This window comes from Halichoerus grypus, chromosome 6 (assembly GCF_964656455.1).
Source record: "Halichoerus grypus chromosome 6, mHalGry1.hap1.1, whole genome shotgun sequence".
In the NCBI taxonomy this organism is placed as follows: domain Eukaryota; kingdom Metazoa; phylum Chordata; class Mammalia; order Carnivora; family Phocidae; genus Halichoerus; species Halichoerus grypus.
The window spans coordinates 21,167,472-21,187,579 of NC_135717.1; the positions used below are offsets into that span (position 1 = coordinate 21,167,472).

Consider the following 20,108-nt stretch of genomic DNA (forward strand, 5'->3'; position numbering starts at 1 on the left):
GGTTGTCGTGTTCAGACAGGCAAAGAGACAAAATGGAGGGGTCCTAATTAGGCTGATTCTAATTCTTTGCCACCACAAACACAGTATCGATACACATGCTTGTTCTGGACTTCATCTCCGTGCGTGCTGGTGTTTTATTTCAGTAAGACAGAAATGGGAAATCTGAAAATCCAAGTGTGCAGGTATATATACATTTTAACAGATGTCACCGGACCACTTCCTGAAAGGCGGTGACAAGTCACAGTCCTGCAGGTCCTGGCGGTGCCCCTCTGGGATACAATTCAGCAGACATTAAGGGACAGTAACTGAGCACCCAGCTTATCCTGAGGTTTGGGGGGCCTCGGACAGTGGTCTGGGCTCCATCATTCTGATGAGAGTAAACATTCAGGGAAGAGGACGAGGAACACTGAGTAGAAAGAGCCTGGCCCCCTCCGTCTCAAAACAACTCCGTCTTCTTGAGTGTCCAGGACACCCAGTTACCACCTCACGAGCCACAGGTTTCAAAGGAAGGGTGGCCAAGGATCCGCCGACCTCACCGGTGTGCAAACAACTATCTAAGTTGCACTGAGAAAAACAGAGCTGCACAGATGGGGATATGATTTAACTCAACTTCTTTGCTACCAAACAATGCAGAGCAACAGAACAGAGGTGTCTTGCGAGTTTGTTTTGAGGAAATTGGCTTTCCAGGACACAATGACGTGTTTTCAACAAACCTATTTTGCTGTGTTAGTTTCTCCAGACAAAAAAATCCAACAATGCTTAAGTACGATGTGGTCTAAGGGATCATAGGTGCCATGGTGCCCCATTCCCGCAGCTCCCGGGTGGGTGTGGGGCAAGCATGTCTGTCCACACCAGGCATTCTTCTGAGCATAGATGGTGTTCACGGCTGTTACCAGACCCTCAGTGGCGGCTGTGACATCAAAAGAGAGGATTAACTTGATGCATTTGTCAAAATTCAGCCATTGTACACTGCAGATGTCTATGCTTCCCTGTTTGCAAATTTTATCTCAAATGTAAAAAAAAAAAAAACAAACCTGTAAATTAGTGTTGTATTCTAGTTGATGATGTATGTGCTTAAGTGTTTAGGGGGGAACTGAACTGATGGCTTCAATTTGCTTTGAAATGTATCAAAAATAAGACAGATTGATGGATGGAGAGGAAGGGGGCATGGTTACTGATCAAGCAAGTGTAGACTGTTAACGGCAGGTTCTAGGTGGTGAACAAACGGTGTTCACTATAAAATTCTTTCAGCTGTGCTGTATGTTGGACATTTCTCATAATAGGACATTTGGGGGAAAAATACTAACTGGTAATGTGTAAGGGAGGGGGAAATCCGCAAGAACTGGATCCTATCCCTGTTCCATGATGTATGGCTTTGAGAAGTGACCTCCTTTCTTGGGCCTCAGTGACTCGGCTGTTTCGTAGGGGTAAGGGAGAGGGGGCTGAGCTGTACTTTGTGATGCCTTCCAATATGGACAATGATGATGCTGTGGTTTCATTTCATTCTGTAAAACTTGGGCATCTTTGGAAAGAGATCCTTTGGGGAGGAATGGCTTTGAAGGCAGAGACTGCCCCCTAGTGGCCTAATTTATGATCACCTTCTAGTCCTTGCCATTGATGCATGGCTGGGTCATATTTCGAGCTATTATTCCATCTGTATTTTCTTTCCTTACATTTTCCTTTTCCTCCCCTCTTCTCTTTCCCTTTCAAGCAGACAGCCATCTTAGTGAAAGCATGTGCAAATGCAAAAAGTAGAAATAGCCTCAGGTCATTCTTGCTCTGTGTTCCAAACTCCCAAACCTCAGAGGTTTTAAAGAAGAGATCACATTCATGAAGGGGATTTGTGGGCACAGAGTGTCTTGAGAAAGGTTTTGACGGGGAGTGGACTTTAGCCTGACAAGCATGAGATTCCTTGTGGCTAGCAGAAGGAAGAAAGGTGTGGAAAGATCCCAAGGGTCCCAAGACACTGGCAAGGTTGTGATGTTCATCCAGGCAGAGACCTGTCTCATCCCCTGCTGTAATTCAAGGGTCTAGAATATGCTCGGCAAAAAGTAGGAACTCAATATTGTTGAACGAACAATTGAATGACTGGGAGAGGGAGTGAGTGGATTCTAGAGGAGTCTGTTACCCTGAATGTAGGGAAAGGAAGCCACACTCAACAGCTCAGTCTCCTACACTCCCCCCCCCACCACTTCTTGTCACCTGGCAACACAATGATCTATGCCTATCTCCCCCACTAGGCTGTGAGCTCCCTGAGGATGGAGACTAGATCTCATTGGTCATTGGATCCAAGCTGGTACTCAGGCCCTCCCTGAATGAAGAATGAATGAATGAACACCTATGCTTACTGAGCTCATCTCACCTTTCTGCTCTATAACATGCTACCTTTCTCACACTGTAAACACCTAATCCCTCCAAACCAGCCCCACACGTCCCACCTCACTCCTCAGGGTACAGCCACATTGGTTTTAGAAGAAAGATACCCAAGTGGAGTATCAAGGTGAAGGGCCCCCATAGGTTTTCTTATACTCTTTTCCCCTTGTTTGAGTCCCCATGATGGCAAAACCTTCTCTATCCTGACACAGTTCTTTAAATGAGAGTCTTCTGTGAGCCTTCAGCATCCATTTCCTTTCTCCAAAGAGTGCTTTCAGAACCTCTTTTGGAATCTGGTGTATAGGTAGATGTGACCTCAACTTTTCCCAACAGCCTGTTGAGAACTTCTATCTCTTTGGTGCTCTTCTTCTCACGTGCGAATGTCAGCTCTTGGAAAGGATTAAAATACCACAATATTGGGAGGACCTAAGTCTTCTGGGAGATGCTTCCATAAGAAGGGTTTTGTAGAGCACAATACAATGGTGAGAACACTGGACAGGAGTCCCGAAGAGAAAGATAAAAAAAACTGCTCTTTCTGCTTTTCTTTCCAAACAGTCCCAATTTTTGTGAGATCCAGTTATGGATACAGATATGGATATGGTTAAGGATTTGCAGATGGCTGTAATATAGGTGGGGATGTAAACAATGGGATGCCAGTTGTTATGTTAATAGAGCGATACTAAATTGAAAGGGGGCTCATATGTGTAAGAACACGGGCTTTATTAACTCTAGGAGTACTGTCCAACTTTCCTATGGGCCTCTGACATTACACGGCCTGTTCCCATGATAACACTCGGCATCATGAGGTCCACATGGTTTCCTATTACTCTACAAGTCCCACTGCTCTGGGTCTTTTCTGCATTATCCAGGGAATTGCGGTGGTCATGATTCCAAAGAGTGGGTCCCGGTCTCAGTAATACTTGCTGTTTACCTGGGACCTGGTCCTCAAGAGTTTTTGTAAGGTCTCCTCCCTCTAAGAATAAGCGTGTGAAAGGAGTTATCTGGAGAACTCCAACTCCTCACTTCAGGAAGCGCTGATTAAGGGGGTCATCTGTGAAGTCCTAGTATCCATCAGGACCCTCACACATCCACTGATACCACAAATATTTAGTGATGTCCATCATACGAGGTGCTGGGGAGAGTATGAGCCAAAGCAGACACTGTCCTGCTCTCATGGAGCTTCAAGCCCAGTGGGAGATAGAGACATGATCAACCCACCATAAAACCATAACTGACACAAGCTCAAGTTCAGAAACCATGAGCATCTAGTAGGGCGGGAAGCTAGGGGAAGCTTCCCTGATAGTGAAGGTGAGCTGAGGCCTACAAGAAGGGGAAGAATGACCTGTGGGAAGAAGACAAGAGGGCAAAGATGAGCATCCCAGACTAAGGGAACAGAGGTGCAGAGGTCCAAAGGTGGGGGGCAGCCTGGGCAGGATGAAGGGTTAAAAGAAAAGCAGAAGAGAGAGAGAATTGAGAATGAGGCCGCGACATTAAATTTATCTGTCTGAAGGGCAATGAGAAACCACTGATGGGTTTTTAAAAGAAGGGGAACTGATTGGATTTCCATTCTGATCTTGACTTGCAAGATCCCTGACAGTAGATATAAAGCCTGAGTTTCAGGAGCCAAGGGCGATGAGGAAACCTTCAGATATTCCAAAAGCAGCTGTAACCTGCTCTGGAGATATTGGGATCTCCAAAGAGCATGAGACAGTCAGAGCAAGTGGCAAAGTGTCGTGGACTGGTGAGTGGAGAGTCCTAACACCGAACGTGCCTCTATGGTCTTGATGAAGTGAGGTGATCTGGCCTAGCGTTGCTGGGGAGGGCTCTCTCCTCTCTGATCCATCTGTCTGAGATCAAGCAGGAGGGCCTGGAGTCCCAACCACGAAACCAGAAGGATGCTTGGGAGACTGGAGGGACATCCAGGTGTCCAAGACCCTCCACACTGGCCCCATGCCCCCACCCCCAAGCTGCTGTGAGTGTTGGCTGTCAAGGGCTCACAGTTGCCCCGTGTCCAGACAATCGCCGTGGGCCACACGGAAGCCACCTAGCCTGGGAGGTAACACCACCCTCCCACCTCCCACCCCAGCAGGCTGCAGCAAAGACCGACTGTCCGGTAAGCTCAGGCTGCTATGACAAAACACCTGAGACTAGGTGACTTAAACAACATTTATTTCTCAGAGTTCTGGAAGCTGGGAAGTCCCATATCAGATTCCTGGTGAAAGCCCTCTTCCTGGCTTATAGACAGCCACCTTCTTGCTGTACCCCCATATGGTGCAGAGAGGGAAATCTGTTTCTCTTCCTCTTCTTATAAAGCCACTCGTCTTATCAGAGAACCTCACCAGTATGACTGCAGCGACCCCTAATTATCTCTGGAGGGCCCCATCGCCAAATACTGTCCCATTGGGCTAGAGCTTCAACATAGGAATGGTTGGGGTGGGGGAGGGGGAGACAGTGCAGTCCACAGCACTGACCGACCCTGACAGGCCAGCTCCCTGCAGGAGAGAGGATCAGGCCAAAGCTAGTCTTCCAGGGAGACTGTTCTCTTGCTTAGCTTTTCTTGCTCTGCCCTTGCTCCTCTTCTCCCACGAGCAGCCCCAATAAATCACTTTGAACGAAAATCTCCATCTTGGCTCTATTTTTAGAGAACTGCGCTCAGAGCATCAGGTTCTTCTACCATCAAGCAAGCAACGAGCCCACACCCAGGACTGACTGCACCGGGCACGGAGAAGGGGGCCACCATTACCTGCCATCGGGAGACCCAGCTGCTCACCCCCACTCTGATACCGGACAAGTTGTCCAGCCTCGCTTAGTCTTGGGCTCCTCTTCCATAGGATGGCAACAACACTGCCTCTCCACTGAATGGCCCAGTACCAAAGCGCTTGGAAAACCACAACTATGAAAACTTCGGTTTTCTCAGAACCAAACCATGCTCTCAGAATCCTGAGCATGCAGATATTCTGCCCCTAACTCTAAGGGAGCCCCGAATTGCCTCCCTTTCCCTTGTTATGGGTTGAATTTTGTCCCCCAAAGAAGATATATTCATGTCCCAACCCCAGTACCCGGGAATGTGACCTTATTTGGAAATGAGAGCTTTGTGAATGTGATTAAGTTGAGGTCATACTAGATTAGAGAAGCTATAATCCAATGACTGGTGTCCTTATAAGAAGATGAAACTTGGACACAGAGACACACAGGGAAGAATGCCATGTGATGATGAAGGCAGAGACCGGGATCCACAAGCCAAGGAACACCAAAGATTGATGGAAACTACCAGAAGCTAAGAGCGAGGCATGGAACATACTCTCCCTCAGAGCATTCCAGAGCAAACCAACTCTGCTGACACTTTCATTTCAGACTCCTAGCCTCCAGAAGAGTTACAAAATAAATTCGTGCTATTTCAAGCTGCCCAGTTTCTGGCATTTTGGTACAGCAGGGAGATTATATACCCCCGGTTCACAGGCACATAGTGGGATTGCCAGAGAATCATCAGGTTGTGATCAAGATATGGCCGAGCAAACCTTCGAGTAAGGAGGAAGACTCTGACCTTGAATTTGAAGAGATGCTGTATTGTACCACATCAGAAAAAGACTCCCCAAGAAATGCCCATAAGAGGTAACCTAGCTAAACCACAAAGGAAATAAATAAGGTGGGGGAAGGGGGACCAAGCTAAAAAGTAACGTAGTATATCATACTAGAGAGTCTAACAGACCTAGGTGATGAAACGTGTGGCTTTCTAAGCCTATTTCCTGATGAGTAGAATGATAATACTACTAGTTAGCGCATTAGAGTTGCTCGAAATATTTAAACAAGATATTGCCTATAAGTGCTTTGCATGGTGATTGACACATTTTTTAAAAACTCCGACGTTAGCTATTGCTTTATTATTGTTTTGTTGCTAACGGTGTAAGTTCTTAGAAGCCTAACTTCTCTGAGCCTTAGCATCTTCATTCATAAATCAAGCATAACAGATATTTCACAAGGTTGTTGTGAGGATGAAAGAGATAACGTGGGAGGCTTTTTTACTGAAATATAATTGGCATATAACCCGGTGTACCTTTATGTGCAATGTGTTGATTTGACACATTTATATATTGCAATATGATTACTGCCATAGCGTCAGCTAACACCTCTATCAAATCACATAATTATTTTTTTTTGGTGGGAACAATGGATGGATGGACTTTGAGGGTGTTATACTAAGTAAGGTCCTGTATACAATGAGTGGGTTCCATCAATGTCGGGTGCCCCCTGTAACAGACGTGAGCCAGTACAGTTCCTAGAGACGGACACTAGAGGGCAGCAGGGTCTCACTTTTGCCCCACTCCAGCTCCAGGAAGCTAAGACAGTGCGGCCAGGAAAACCCTCCTCTAGAATCAGTGACTGCCTGCTTCTCTCTGGGGAACCCCCAAACATCCCGATGGGAAGAAGTCAGCCACTTGCCTTCCTTTTAGAGAAAAGAGCAATTCAATGGGATGCACATTTCCAAAGAGCCCACTGGGTATCCGAACCTCAGTTTAAAACAAGGATTGTATTTTACAGGGATATTTTTCGACTTTTATATGGTGTAAGTGAAGCCCCTCCCTGCATAGGGCTCAACACATCAGAGATGCCGAACCAAACTGGAGCCTCAGAAGTAGACCAAGTTTTGCAAAATCAATCCCTTCTGTGATCAGTTTCCTAAGTTACCAAGTCATAAAACCTTGTTTATACTGATTCATTATAAAGTCTATGGTTTGTGTCACAAGCATTTGAGAAGAGAATTCCTCCAAAGTTTTAGTCCCGTTCTTGTCTGGTTCAGTGTGGGTTTTACGGCAGCTTTATGGCTGAGTATCTACCAGTCCAGCAAAGCCAGGTTTCCATTTTGCTGGAGCTTTGCCTGTATTTCTTGAATGCTCCATTCCGGAAGCCAAGGACGCCCTGCTCCTATCTCCCTCTAGTCCTCCTGCACCCCTCCTACAAGCTGTATTATCCCTCTTTCTTATCATTACAAGATACTTCAGAAGTGCAAAAAGTATAGGGAATCCTAGAACAGGGACCCCCGTAGCCACCGTCAGGTTTAAGAAAGAAATTATTTCAAATAACGCCGAAAGCCCCCAGTGACGCACGCGGCATCCCCACTCCTGCCCAAGTTGTCACAATCCAGAATTTGGTGTTTGTTACCAAGACTATTCCTCCCACTGGGAAAGTCTGCGGAAGCACCAAGCATTCCTTCTTGGTTACCTTAACAAAGGAAATAGAACTGCACACTCCACACCCCGAGCAAGCGTGGGAAAGGGAGAGGGAGAGAAGAGGGAGTGAGGCCTTTCTGAGCCCCAGCCAGCGCAGGTGCCTGCAGCGGGGAGGGACTGTGATGGGGCAGGGGCGGGAGGGTTGGGGGGCAGGGTCACGCAGTCCCCTTCCCGCCCCCCCTGCCCTGCCCATCCCTCCACCAGCTTTCTCTCCCCCAACACACAGGTCGACCCGCGGAGCCAGCGCCGGAGCCCCAGCGCCACCTACCGACGACGATGAGGACTTCCCTCTCGATGTGGGCCTGGATGTAGATACGGCCGCGGCGCTCCGTGTGGTCGGTGCCGCACAGGCTGGGGACGTTCATCACGCAGCGCTTGTGCACGTTCATCATGCAGGCTGCGAGGGCGGAGAGGAGCGCCGTTCAGGCTGGGGCCGTCCAGCCTGGTCTCATCTGAAGGGCTCCTCCAACCCATTCCCCCCCACCCCACCCCACCCCCAGGTCCGGATGGACAAAGGAGGTGGGACTTGTCCGTCCTCCCTGAAGTCTGAGTCCGCACCCTGCATATACCCCGAATGGCCAGTTTCAATGCCGCTAGATTTGAGGGGGGCGAGGCTCATTACTCAGCAACAGACAACCCGCACACGAGCCCACCCGGGACTTGGGAGAACGTGCTGTGGACCTGGACCCCCAACCCACGAGGAAGCAGAGGCCGCCACTGAGCAAATTGTACTTACTGTCACATTTCATCCCCTGGTGGATGAGTCCATACAGCAGTGACCCACAGTGGTCACAAAACGTGGGGCTGGAGTACGTGTGGATCTTAAACTTGTGTTTGCTCCGGGGGTCCTAAGGCCAAGAGAAACAAACAAAAGAGGCCAGTGTCAGTGTGGCGAGCCAAGGACTCAAAGGGCATCGAGTATCACTGGAGGACTCGCCGAGAACAGTACCTGGCCCCGGCGTTCCTCACCCCTGTTAGGGCCATCACTGTGCTCTGCGCCCAGATGTGCATTTGATAAATAGTGGTTGAAGGAGTGAATGATTCTGACAGCAGCTGACTCCCAATGCAGCCACAGCCCATTCCCGGTGCCGCCAGTCCTCCACCCGAGAGCCCAACCTACTGACTCCTGCTTGCAGCAAGGACTCCAGAGACAGCAGCTGCACAGGTCCCCTTGTTCCTACCTTTTTACCCCTTTATCCTCTGAGCATGCCTCTGGAGGGCTCTGGAGTGATCTAAAACCCGAGTCTGAGCATAAAACCTCCCTGCTTAAAGGCCATTTGCTAGTGCCTCATCCCCTACAGAACAGCGTTCAAAGTCCAATGAATAGCCTGCAGGTTGTGGGAGAACCTGCTGGTTTTTCCAACAATACCCATGCTTTCCTTTAGTAATAGAACCTTTGAGTTTGAGCAGAGAGCGAGGCCACCCAATTAGAGACTACATTTCCCAGCCTCCCTTGCAGCTTGGTGTGGCCATGTGATGAAGCTCTGGCCAATGGGATAGGTGTGCTTCAGGGTCCTTCCCTTTAAAAGAATGCGTCCAACCCTCCCTGGCCCCAAACAACTTGGACCCAAACCTGGGGACCTGTGCTGAAATGATAGTACTACACTACTAGCCTTGGACCTTGTCCCTTTGGGCAGACACCTGGAGAAAACCTACCTTCTGTCTTGCCTAAGTCACTATATCTGGGGGCTATTTGTTACAGCAGCTTATATGGTTCCCTAACTAACAAACATGCCCTTCATAACCTGGCAGTATAGTATAGAGGTTCAAAGTACAGACTTTAGAGCATTAACTATCTGGGTTCTTCTCAGCTGTATGACTTTGGGCAAGTTACTTAATCCCTTCGCGCTGCGGTCTCCTTGTCTATAAAATGGAGGTAATGGGGGCGCCTGGGTGGCTCAGTCGGTTCAGCATCTGCCTTCAGCTCAGCTCATGATCCCAGGGTCCTGGGATCGAGTCCCACATCGGGCTCCCTGCTCGGCAGGGAGTCTGCTTCTCCCTCTACCCCTCCCCCCGCTTGTGCTCTCGCTCTCTTTCATGATCTCTCTCAAATATATAAATAAAATCTTTAAAAAAATAATAAAATAAAATAAAATGGAGGTGATGGCAATGCTACAAGCTTACTAGCCCACTGGGAAGAATAAATGGATTCATCTACGTAGAATCTTAGAACCTCCTGGCACCCCGCAAGCAGTATAAGCTCTTGCATTATTATTAAATCTCCCTTATAATCTCAACTAGTCTCCCCAAACGCACACTATGTTCTCAGTACACAGGACTTGTTCACGTCTCCAAACATGCCCCTCTGGCTCTGCATGTTGTCTTTCTCCTTCAAGAGCTGCTCTTCCATCACTGTGCTAACTACAGAGCTCCTTCTTCTCTTTCCCAAAGCCAGCCTGAAAGTTGCTTTCTCCGTGAAACAATGGACTGCAGAGGTTGAGAGCATGGACCTGGGATTCCCACCCAGGGCTGATCTGACACAACAGTCTTTGCTATATGCTACCCCTCTCTTCCCTCATTCGTTCAGCTCATCACGTGTTTACTTAAGCCTGATATTCTAGTAACAGACAGAAAATAAACAAGTGAAAATAAATAGACACCAATAAGTAGATATTATGTTACATGCTATTAAAGTGTTGAGTGTTTTTCTTGAAATGTTCTATATATAAACTGTACTGAATTTTACTGTATGTAAAAAAGGTGAACTTTCCCTGCATGAAAACAATATCTCAATAAGCCCGACTAAAAAAATCTTCAGTCACTAAAGACTTTGGGGGCGTTCACCTTAGAGCTGAGAAGTGGGTGCCTCCAACCCTCCTTCAAGGAAACACCTGTTCATGACCGGTGTTGGCCTGTAGGGGGAGCTCAGAGCTTCCCTCACTCCCTGCTCCCCTCGAAGCAGGAGAGCCGATCTGGCTGGTCAGATTCCAAGGCACTGATTGGCCCCGCCTCAGTGGGTGGAGCTTGCACACGTTCGGAAAGGCGCACCTGCCATCTTTTTCTCTCCCGAAACCCCCTTGCTCCCGGGAGGCCGCTGCCTTCAGACCCCATGGTCTAGACTTGAGAAGGTTAGGGTGAGTGGCCTGGGCCAGCTCTGCTCCAAACCCTGCGGCAAGTTCTCTTTCTCTTCTTGGCTTTTGTGCTCTCTTCTGGTTCCCTGATATGTGGACCTTCTAGTATAGCCAAGAATTTGTTTTGATTATGGTTTAAATTTCCTTGGGCGTACCTAATATAGAAAAAGGGAGTCTCCAAGGGCCTCATGAGCTCAACCTTGAGATTCGGGACAAAATCCCAAATAATAATAAATGGCCTCTTTGCTGGGTTTCACTTTCCTCCACGTATACATCTCCTTGGAATATCTCAGGGAGAAGGATTTGAGCATTTCTGACTACATATGATCAAGAACCTTCTCTGCCCCATCATGTCTCTTCAACAAGAGGAGATGCCAAGTGGCACAAAGAATGGGAAGGTAAATGAAACATTTCCTGAGAGCTGCCCAGTGTCTCACGGGCACTTTCTCCAGTACTCATGATGTTCCATTTGGAAGGTGTTATTCGTTCCCATCTTAGTGACAGTGAAAAGGGCTCAGACTCGAGAGAGAGAGATTTTCCCCCAGGTCACCCAGCTGGCCCACTGCTGAGCTGGGATTCAGAGCCGACTCTACCTGGCTCTGAATCTGGGATGCTCCAAGCTTCTCTCCTTTCTCTCCTGCCTCCCCAACTTCATTAATGCCTTTCTGTTCCAGTGCAGCTACAATAGCACTTCCTTCCTTCCTTCCTTCATTCATTCATTCACCCAACAAATGTTTACTGAGAGCTAGGGTCTTCCTAGGCATTGGGGATACAACTGTGAGCAAGGAGCCAGAATGCCTGCTCTCATTGAATTTACATTCTAATGGCAGAAAGAAACAAACAAAAAACCCCACCAATATCTTCCCCTCCCAAATCTTCTCCATCATAGCATTTAAATCACTGTATTGTAATTACATGTTTAATTTCATCTCTCCGATGCTCAGCTGCAAGCAACATAAGGGAATTTTGCTCCAGGCATATACTGTACTTGGCATATAGAAGATGCTCAATAAATGAGCGAGAGTTAGTATTTATTGAGCATTTACTCATCCAGGAACTAATTTTCAGGGATTTACCAGGCAGGCATTAACTCATTTAATCCTCATAACATCCCTAGAAGTACGTACATTACTACACCCATTTCACAGATGAGGACCGAGGGGTGCAGGGACTTGCCCCAGGCTCCCCAGCTTCGGCAAGCCCAGCATTTCGCACAGTGGCTGGTACATATGGAGAGTCTTGAGTTGTGGTAGCAGCTGGGGGGCTGTAAACATCGCTGCTAATCACTCAGAGCCCGAGCCATGCATGTGCTGTTCTAGAAAATGACTTGGAGAGCACTGTGCAAGGCGAATTAGAGCCTGACAGGAGAAAGGAAGGCCGAGTGGGCACATGGCAGAGGAAAGTTTGTTTCTGGTTTATTTAGAGGCTGTTGGAGGCTTCCCCTGCCCAGGCTTTCGGGAGGGCTCAAGTTGCCAGCAACCCGCCCCCCCCCCCCGACCACCACCACCACCAATCCCTCAGATCACCCAGACCAATCAGGTCATCCCCTGATCACTTCTGCCCTCCTCCCTCCTGCTACCTGGGAGAGCTTGGAATAAAGCCACAGTCCCACTGCAGGGAGCCTCATGACTCTAGGATCCTCAAGGAGAATCTTACAGGGTGCATGTTCATGCCCAGTGCCGCCTCTGAGATGGGTGGGTTTGCACTTTGAGACAGCCCACTCCCCCGGACACAGGTGACTGCTGCAGAGGTAGACACTTGGCTCAAATGACTCACATGTTTAGTGAATGGGACACAGGCAGCCAGGAACACAGGCAGCTCCAGGGCTGATGTGGCCCTTTTTTTACAGCGGGCTCCAAGGAACAGAGAGGAACAAAGACAACAGGCCACGTGACCCGAGGGATGGCGCTCCTGGTTCCAGTCCCTCCAGGGCCTGCCGTCCTGTCCTCCAATTCCATCAGACTCTTCCCATGTCCTCCGTGTCCCCTGTGTCCTTCAAGCTTATGCCAATCCAAGTAGGCATCTGTTACCTGCAACCAGTGATGGGCATCAAGATATTTCTAATCACTTTGGCTCAGGTACTGCTCGCTGACCAATTAGAAGGAACAGCAGGTTTAGCTGTGCTGGGAGTTAACTCTGTGGTTGCCGGATCGTGGAGAGGTAGGGGGCAGGGAGCTGGCAAGGGAAGAAGTGGATGAGTGGTAGAAAGAGGAGGCTCAGAGGGCCCAGTGGCTATTTACCAATCAGTTTTAAAGTATTTCAATATTATCAGAACTGGTACAGTAATGCTGGTGCATCCAGGTTAAATATCAGCCTGGCCTTTAACCAAAACACATCCCCTTCCCAGCTTTGAAGGCTGTGGCCATTGACCAGCTCTGAGATGAGCCTGGGAATCCATGAAGCCTCTAAGTTAGAACTTTCCCCCCATCCCAGGCCACACAGACTGCGTCCCCTCCAGTCCATCTATCGCCCATCCCCATCCCTGGCCTGGGTCCTCCTTGATGCTCAGAGGTCACAATCTGGAGCCCAGGGGCCATTATCAACTTTGCAAACATGCTATATTTGCTCCATATGGTACTTCTTAAAAATTCAAGCTAATTGACTACATTTAAAAATCACGGAATGTCAGATAAAAATGTAGACTTCCGGCTCCTTTGAAAAATCACAAGTTATGGCAACACTAGACACACGTCCCTGTGGGCTGAGCAGTGGTCGCCCCCTGCAGATAGGGACAAGGCTCCCGGTCCTCCTGTCCTCCGCAGTCCCTGCCACTCCGTACAGTCTCACACCATGCTTGCTTTCCCTCTCCCCGCCTGGTCCCTGTACGAATGTGGGTTTATGACCTCTCTCAGACCCCCCCACCCTCTCTCCCTCCAGTCCACTGGCTGGGAACTTACCCCCATGTGAACACATCCCCTAACCTTCTGAATGAGTTCATTTGGCTCAGGGTCAAATGCGTTCAGAAATAGGTTTGAAACTACAGTATCCCCACCCCAGGATCAGCCCTTGATTTTCAGGTCCCTGGTCATCTCTTCCACCCTGGGAATCACGTTTCCACAAGATCCTGGCATGATTCCTCTCCCCGCTAGTTCACGGGGTCCAAGTTCCATCATGCTTTCTGCTAGGTGAGCCTGGATTTCTAAGTTTCCTTCCACTTTGGATCCTGCTCCCAGAGACTGCTGAATCACAAGAACAAAATAATAATGAACTATCGGACTTTCACTGCCACCACGAATCGAACACGGCCTATCTGCCAAGCATTGCGCCAAGTGTCCTGTATCACATCATTAAGTCTTCACCATGGCCGAGGGAGGAAGAGTTATTATTACCCTGGTATTCCAGATGAGCCAACTGAGGCTTAGAGAAGTAATGTATTCAAGGTCTCAAAGCAAGAACATGGGAGAGCCAGGATTGAAATCCCAAGTTTGCCAGGCAGCTGAGTGGGGACACCTGCGTGTCACCTGGCTGCCTCCCTGCTCCTCAGCCTCCCCAGAGGGTCTCCCACCTGACGGCGGTTACGGATGATGGCAACCTTCATCTCAAACAAATGCAGCACCATCCTGGGACGGGCTGCTGGGGGATCCCTACCACTACCCCCTAGCCAGAGTCTTCACCATGAACACCCAACCCCCAGGCCCAAAGGACAGGCAGATCCCAGCTCAGCATCACTGGCTCATCACCTGACTCCAGGCGCAAGCAGCTAAGGAGGAAGGAAGCACAGATCAGAAACCAAAAGGAAAAAAAAAATCTTTAAACATCTAAGTCACAGCCTAAAATAGCCTTTCTCGGTCTGAATGGGCTGTGTGGCTTTGTTCACAGGTGGGCTGAAATTTGGCTGAGCTGAGGCAAAGCTGCAGGAAATCGGGAAACTGGATTGAAGCACGGAGGCCAAGAAAACACGCACCAACAACATCAGTCAGAGGAGGAATAAAAGCGACCTGGAAACTTGGACTGTGTCATCCCTGGAATTTACAGGCCACAAAAGCCCCTGAAGGTACATTTCCCAGGAGGCAGATGGGCCAGGTGAAATTGAAGATCCCAGTTGGAAATACCGTCAGAACACAGGGAAGGTTCCAAACAGGGGCTCCGGAGTTAACTGTGTGACCTCAGGCAAATGACTTAACCTCTCTGAGTCTCTGGTGCCTTGTGCATTTCATGGCCTGGCTTCATGGATTGGCTCCCAGCACAGTGCCCCCCACACAGGAAGTACAAACACTTGATTTCATTATCCCGAAGAGAAAAAATCATCACAGTGACATTTCCCAAATGTTGGTCTTGAGCCGTCATAATTCTGCATGTCCACATACTACCAATAATACGTCCTTGCCATTTTTCTTCAACTCAAAATGCCCTTTACGTAAATAAACCTATTTTAAAATAAAATTCTGTAAGAGTGTGAACTCGTGGGATTGATGTGCAAATTATGTTTTTTTCTAATACACCTTAAAGTGAAAGAGCCAATTCCTAAAATAAAATTTTAAAATGTGCATCCCAACCGTCTCCATTGAGAAGTTCGGGAGACACAGATACATATCTCCCTGGTGGGCAGGCCAATTGCTAGTTGGCACTATCCATGGTAAGTACAAATGCTTCTTCCCTGGTGACCCACTTGTCCCACTCTGGGAATTTATCCTGGAGATCAACCTGCATACATAGGAAATAAAATGCGCATACGGGTTGCTCGCTGCGGCATTATTTATAACAGCAAAATATTTTAAATAAGCCAAGTGTCGTAGGTAGGGAGCTGCTTAAGTAAATCATAATGTAGCTACGCGGTGGCATTCTGCTCAGGTAGGTATACAGAACGAGTCTTCTGCACTGATACGGGAAAATCTTGAGGGCATATTTTTAAGTGAAACCGAAAAAAAAAAAAAAACCCAAGGTGCAGAAGAGTCTATGTTGCATGTTACCTTTTGTGCGAGAAAGTGAGGCGGGCTAAGAAAGTATCTGTATTCTAAAGTACTCATACCCACGTAAAGGAACTCTGGAAGGATACACTAGAAGAGAAGCTAACATTAGTATTCATCAAGGAGGCGGGAGGAAACAAAATGAACAGGGGGCAGGACTTCACACATATCTTTATATAGTTTTGATGGAAAGTAGAATATTTAAGGGTTTCTCCGGGAGCCACGAGATTGAAAAAAATCTCAGAGCAGGTACCACCACAAGCCGGGGTGACCCCAACCGTACCGGCCATACCCCAAACAGCAAGCAAAATACCAAAGCTTCCCAAGAGGCAAAGAAGCAGGGAAGCCTTCCTGGGGACTGTGTGGACGGAGGTTTGGGGACTGTGTGGACGGAGGTTTGGGGACTGTGTGGACGGAGGTTTGGGGACTGTGAAACGCGGCTCACGTGAGAAGCTGTAAACACACGCGCGCCCCGCAGTTGAAAGGCGGAGACTGTAATTTGGTGAAGATCTCTCGTTTTGTTCCTGGAGAAGCAAGTCAATAAGGCTGATAACGCTGTGTAAATGTTCGTGCCCGGTGACAGTTTGCTCAAGTGTTGGATACTCCCCGCCTTCTTCCAGCCACCGCCCCTTTGCAAATGCGTAATTGTTTGACTGGAAGGCCGTGCTTCTGTTGTGTAAACTTGGGGAGAATTTTAAATAGGATTTCCTGCATTAAGAGCTGCACTGGAATCCAAGTCAATATTAGGGGTTAATTAACAGCCACATTCAAACCTAACAGCCGGGCTCTGGAAGTGATTAGCTTTTTGACTCTGGGGCAAGTTCTTTAACCCTTTTAAGTGTTCGCTCCTGTGTCTGAAAGTGGGATGATAATAATAATAATATCTAATTTCTAAATTAATGAGGGTTCAGTGAATGAATGCCTGGAAACTGCCTAGTAGTCCTTGGTAGAAATAAACATTTAATACATGCTCACTGTTACCATTAATTTTCTATCCATACCCTTTGTCTGTATTTAAATTCAAGTTTGTTTCTTTCCAAATGATTTGTAACACATTTCCTATATAATGATTAAGGATATGAATCATTTACCCCAGATATAGGCAGTAAATATTTTCCCAGTTTCTCATTTGCCTTTTAATTTTGTTGTTCTTTTTTCAACATATAATAAGGCAAGTGTGTGTGTGTGTGTGTGTGTGTGTGTGTTTAAATAAAGTGCCAATTTTTTCATTTTCCTTTACAGTCTATGTCTCTGCTGTTATATTTAGAAAGTCCTTCCCAGTATTTTCTTCAACATCTTACAGTTTCACTTTCTGCACTGAAATCCTTACTTCCCTTGGAATTCATCTTAGCAGGAGCTCTGAGGAAAGACCTTCATTTTTTTTTTCTTAATGTGTAGCCTTGTAACAACAAACGTATGGCATGTATCTTCTTCCTGCTGACCTGAAATGCCTCTTTTATCATATCACCTCATATATCTTTTGTTCACTTTTAAATTTTCTCTTATGCTCCACTGATTTCTCTCTATCCCAGCCTCGGTTCCACACTAAACTTTAATACGTCATAGGTTTATTAATAACTGAGCATCTGAAAACATGCACTTTATACCCACCCACCCTTACCCTCAGCATTACTGTCCACTTTGAAAACGTTCATGGTGATTCTCATCCACACAGATTTCCAGATTGTACTGGAAAGGCCAATCTTGGCCAACCCTACTTACTGTCCCTCTAGAAAAATGCCCACCTACAGCATCAGCCCAGTGGACAGTAGAGCATCTGACCTCAGACTTCCAGCCAATGCTGAGTGGACCAAGGTCTGGTCAGTGACGTGCAGTTTATGAAGGAAGAACTGGGCCAATCAGAATTTAGAACAAGGGACAGCGCAGCATTGGGAACTGGAGCTGAGCGAAGGCGGTGGGTGGGTAAGGTGGGTGATGTCAAGTCAGGGCTGGCAGGGGACAAGAGGGGGGTGGGGGGTTGAATTCACAAGTAATTTGAGTCCTTCATGTCCTTCCAGAAAACTTGTTTTTTCTAAACTTTTCTTCATTGCCATTAACCTTGTCTGCCTTTCCAGGGTTTACATGTTATTTCAACAAATGATCTCAATTCATTAGCTACGTCAGTGGTTCTTAACCTGATGAGGCCGGCCACCGTCCACAGCAAGCATGCCAATCTCTCGCAGGGATGTATTTCCAGGCTTCGGGGTGAGACTCACAGCTGCGGGGAGCCACGATTTTCCGGCGGCGTTGCATCGCTCAGATTGCCACAGAACGTTGGCAAGAAGCTCAGAACTAGCGAAACTTGGCCCAGCTCTCCTGGTGGTAGCCACGGGCTGGACATGAGTCCTGGCCAGGCCCTTCGAGTGGGGCATATAAGTCTGCGAGTCCCCACGGTCCCCACTCACTACTCGCTGGCCCCTGCCGGCACCTGAATCACTCCTGCCGATCCCAAGACAGCCGCGGGAGGCCATATGAAACGGCAGCTACACACACGCGTGGGGCTTCAGAGAGAAACGGAGACCCACCCTCGGGTAGAAGAGGGTGTCCTCATTCTCACGGTGAACAGGAGTCGCCTTCCTTCCTCTGGAAGGCTCTGTGCACTTGCACGCCAACTCCAACCCTAAGGGGCTTCAAGACATCAAGTGTGCAACGGGCAGATTCAGCTCCAACTTGGTACCTGAGTCAGCAGAGCATGAGAAGCCCCACCCCTCCAAGCAGGTGAGGGATTCCGTCTGCCAGGAAGAGGTGATTTCGTAAGGTGTTTAAAGGGTGAGGCTCCAGGTCCGGTCGCCTGGATTCAAAAGCCAGCTCTACCACCACCTGTCTGTGCCCTTGGCCGTGTTGCTCAAAGGCTCCATACTTCGTGTTAACTCGGGATAACGATGATACTTATTTTCCGGGGATGGTCATGGGGTGTGAATTACCTAAAACCTTTAAAAGAGTTGCCTGACACACAGCAGGCACTCAATAAATATCAGCTGTTATTATTAATTATTCATTATTGCCAGCCAGGGCATCCCTATGTCGACTGAGTTGTGACTTGTCCCAGGAAACCCCACAGACATTCCCACCTCTTGAACTTCGATCTGGGTTTCCTGCACCGATTCCTTCCTCTCAGGCAAGAAGCCATTCATTTATTTATCCATTTATTCACCAAATATTGGTTGAGTGTATCAGGGGCTGGACGAGCAGAATCGGAGTCAGCGTCTGCCATCGCGGGCTCCCGGCCTCGTTCCGAGGAGATTGGTAAAAGAAGCACAAACAAATGTACATTTCGGACTGCCGCAGAGAAGCTCGCGGTGCTTCCAGAGTTTTAGTGAGGGGCTCAGAGCTGGGCAGACAGGTCTGGGAGGCTTCCCTGAGAAGTGAAGTGTGAGCTAGGATCTGAAACCTGGACAGAAGGCATCTGGCTGGGACTCTGCCCCTGCCCCAGGGGGTGCTAGTCCACTGCATGGGGTCCCGCTTCAACCCAGGTAGACACCTGGCCGACACCACCCCACTGCCACCTGCCTGGCTGCCAGCTCTGCCCTAGCCTCCATTCCCTGTCCCCAGCTCGGACCCCTCAGCCATGAGACCCCAGCCCCCGTGGGAGGGAATTTAGTAGAGAGCTCATGAGTCAGAGTCTAAAGCTAGAGTCTGAATTCGATCCCAACTCTGTTACTTCCCAGCCTTGAACAAGTTACTTATGCTATAAGAGCCTTGACCTTCCCACCTGTAGAATGGAGCCAAGTCTCTGTCATGTGGAGAGACACTACATCAGAGCAGTATGCACTGCACGGCAAGGCTGCCTGCCATCGAATCTCGACTCAACAACATCCTCGCTGTGTGACTTCGGGCAGGTTACCTAACCTCTCTGTGCTGCAGTAGCCTCATCTTGAGAGTGGAAATGATGACAAGAGCTCTGCATTCTCACGAAAAGTTAAGGAGTTAATATTTGTAAGAGAGTGCTCAGTAAATACCATGTAAGTGTCTGTCTAATATAATAAAGGAAAGTTCCTGCTTTCTAGGTTTGTGAGGATTAATGAAGTCATGATTATATGTTGTGCTTTAGCACAGTGTCTGGACCCCATAAATGTGAACTTAAAATGAAAACTCCATCTGTGACCTTGGGCAAGTCACTGCATGCTCTGGTCTCAGTTCCCCCTTCAGAAAACGATGGGGTTAACAGGGCATTCCCCAGGGGGCCTTCAATTCTGACACCTCAGGGTCCAGGCTCTTCGGAGAGTCTGCCCCGCCTCTTCCTGCAGAGGTCGTCATGTGAATTCATTGCTCGGAGCGTACAGACGTCTTTCAGGGCCAGTCACACTGCCACAGATCACAGCCTGGCAGTATAAATAAATCCTCGTCACCCACAACACACGCACATGCCTCCTTGCCCCTCGCCGCCCCTCCTCCCCCAACGGTGCCATGAGTCCACAGAGGGAGAAGCACCCCTCTCTCTCCCTGCTGAGTGAGGGTCGCCCAAAAGCAAGACTGGGACACAGCGTCACTCAACTTGCCAAGACGCCGTCAGTTTGATTTCTGGGTGT

The 20,108-nt window shown here is 48.4% G+C and overlaps 1 protein-coding gene across 2 annotated transcripts in view; it reads right to left on the reverse strand.

The window, feature by feature from the left end:
* PRKCB (protein kinase C beta) overlaps positions 1–20,108 on the reverse strand; it is a 316,758-nt gene that overhangs the window by 145,585 nt on the left and 151,065 nt on the right. For both annotated transcript variants that reach the window (XM_078074685.1, XM_036111159.2), the window contains exons 4-5: positions 8,338–8,449; positions 7,870–7,998 (exon numbers count right to left, since the gene is read on the reverse strand). In XM_078074685.1, the coding sequence (XP_077930811.1) occupies positions 7,870–7,998; positions 8,338–8,449 (241 nt within the window). The remainder of the gene's footprint in view (positions 1–7,869; positions 7,999–8,337; positions 8,450–20,108) is intronic.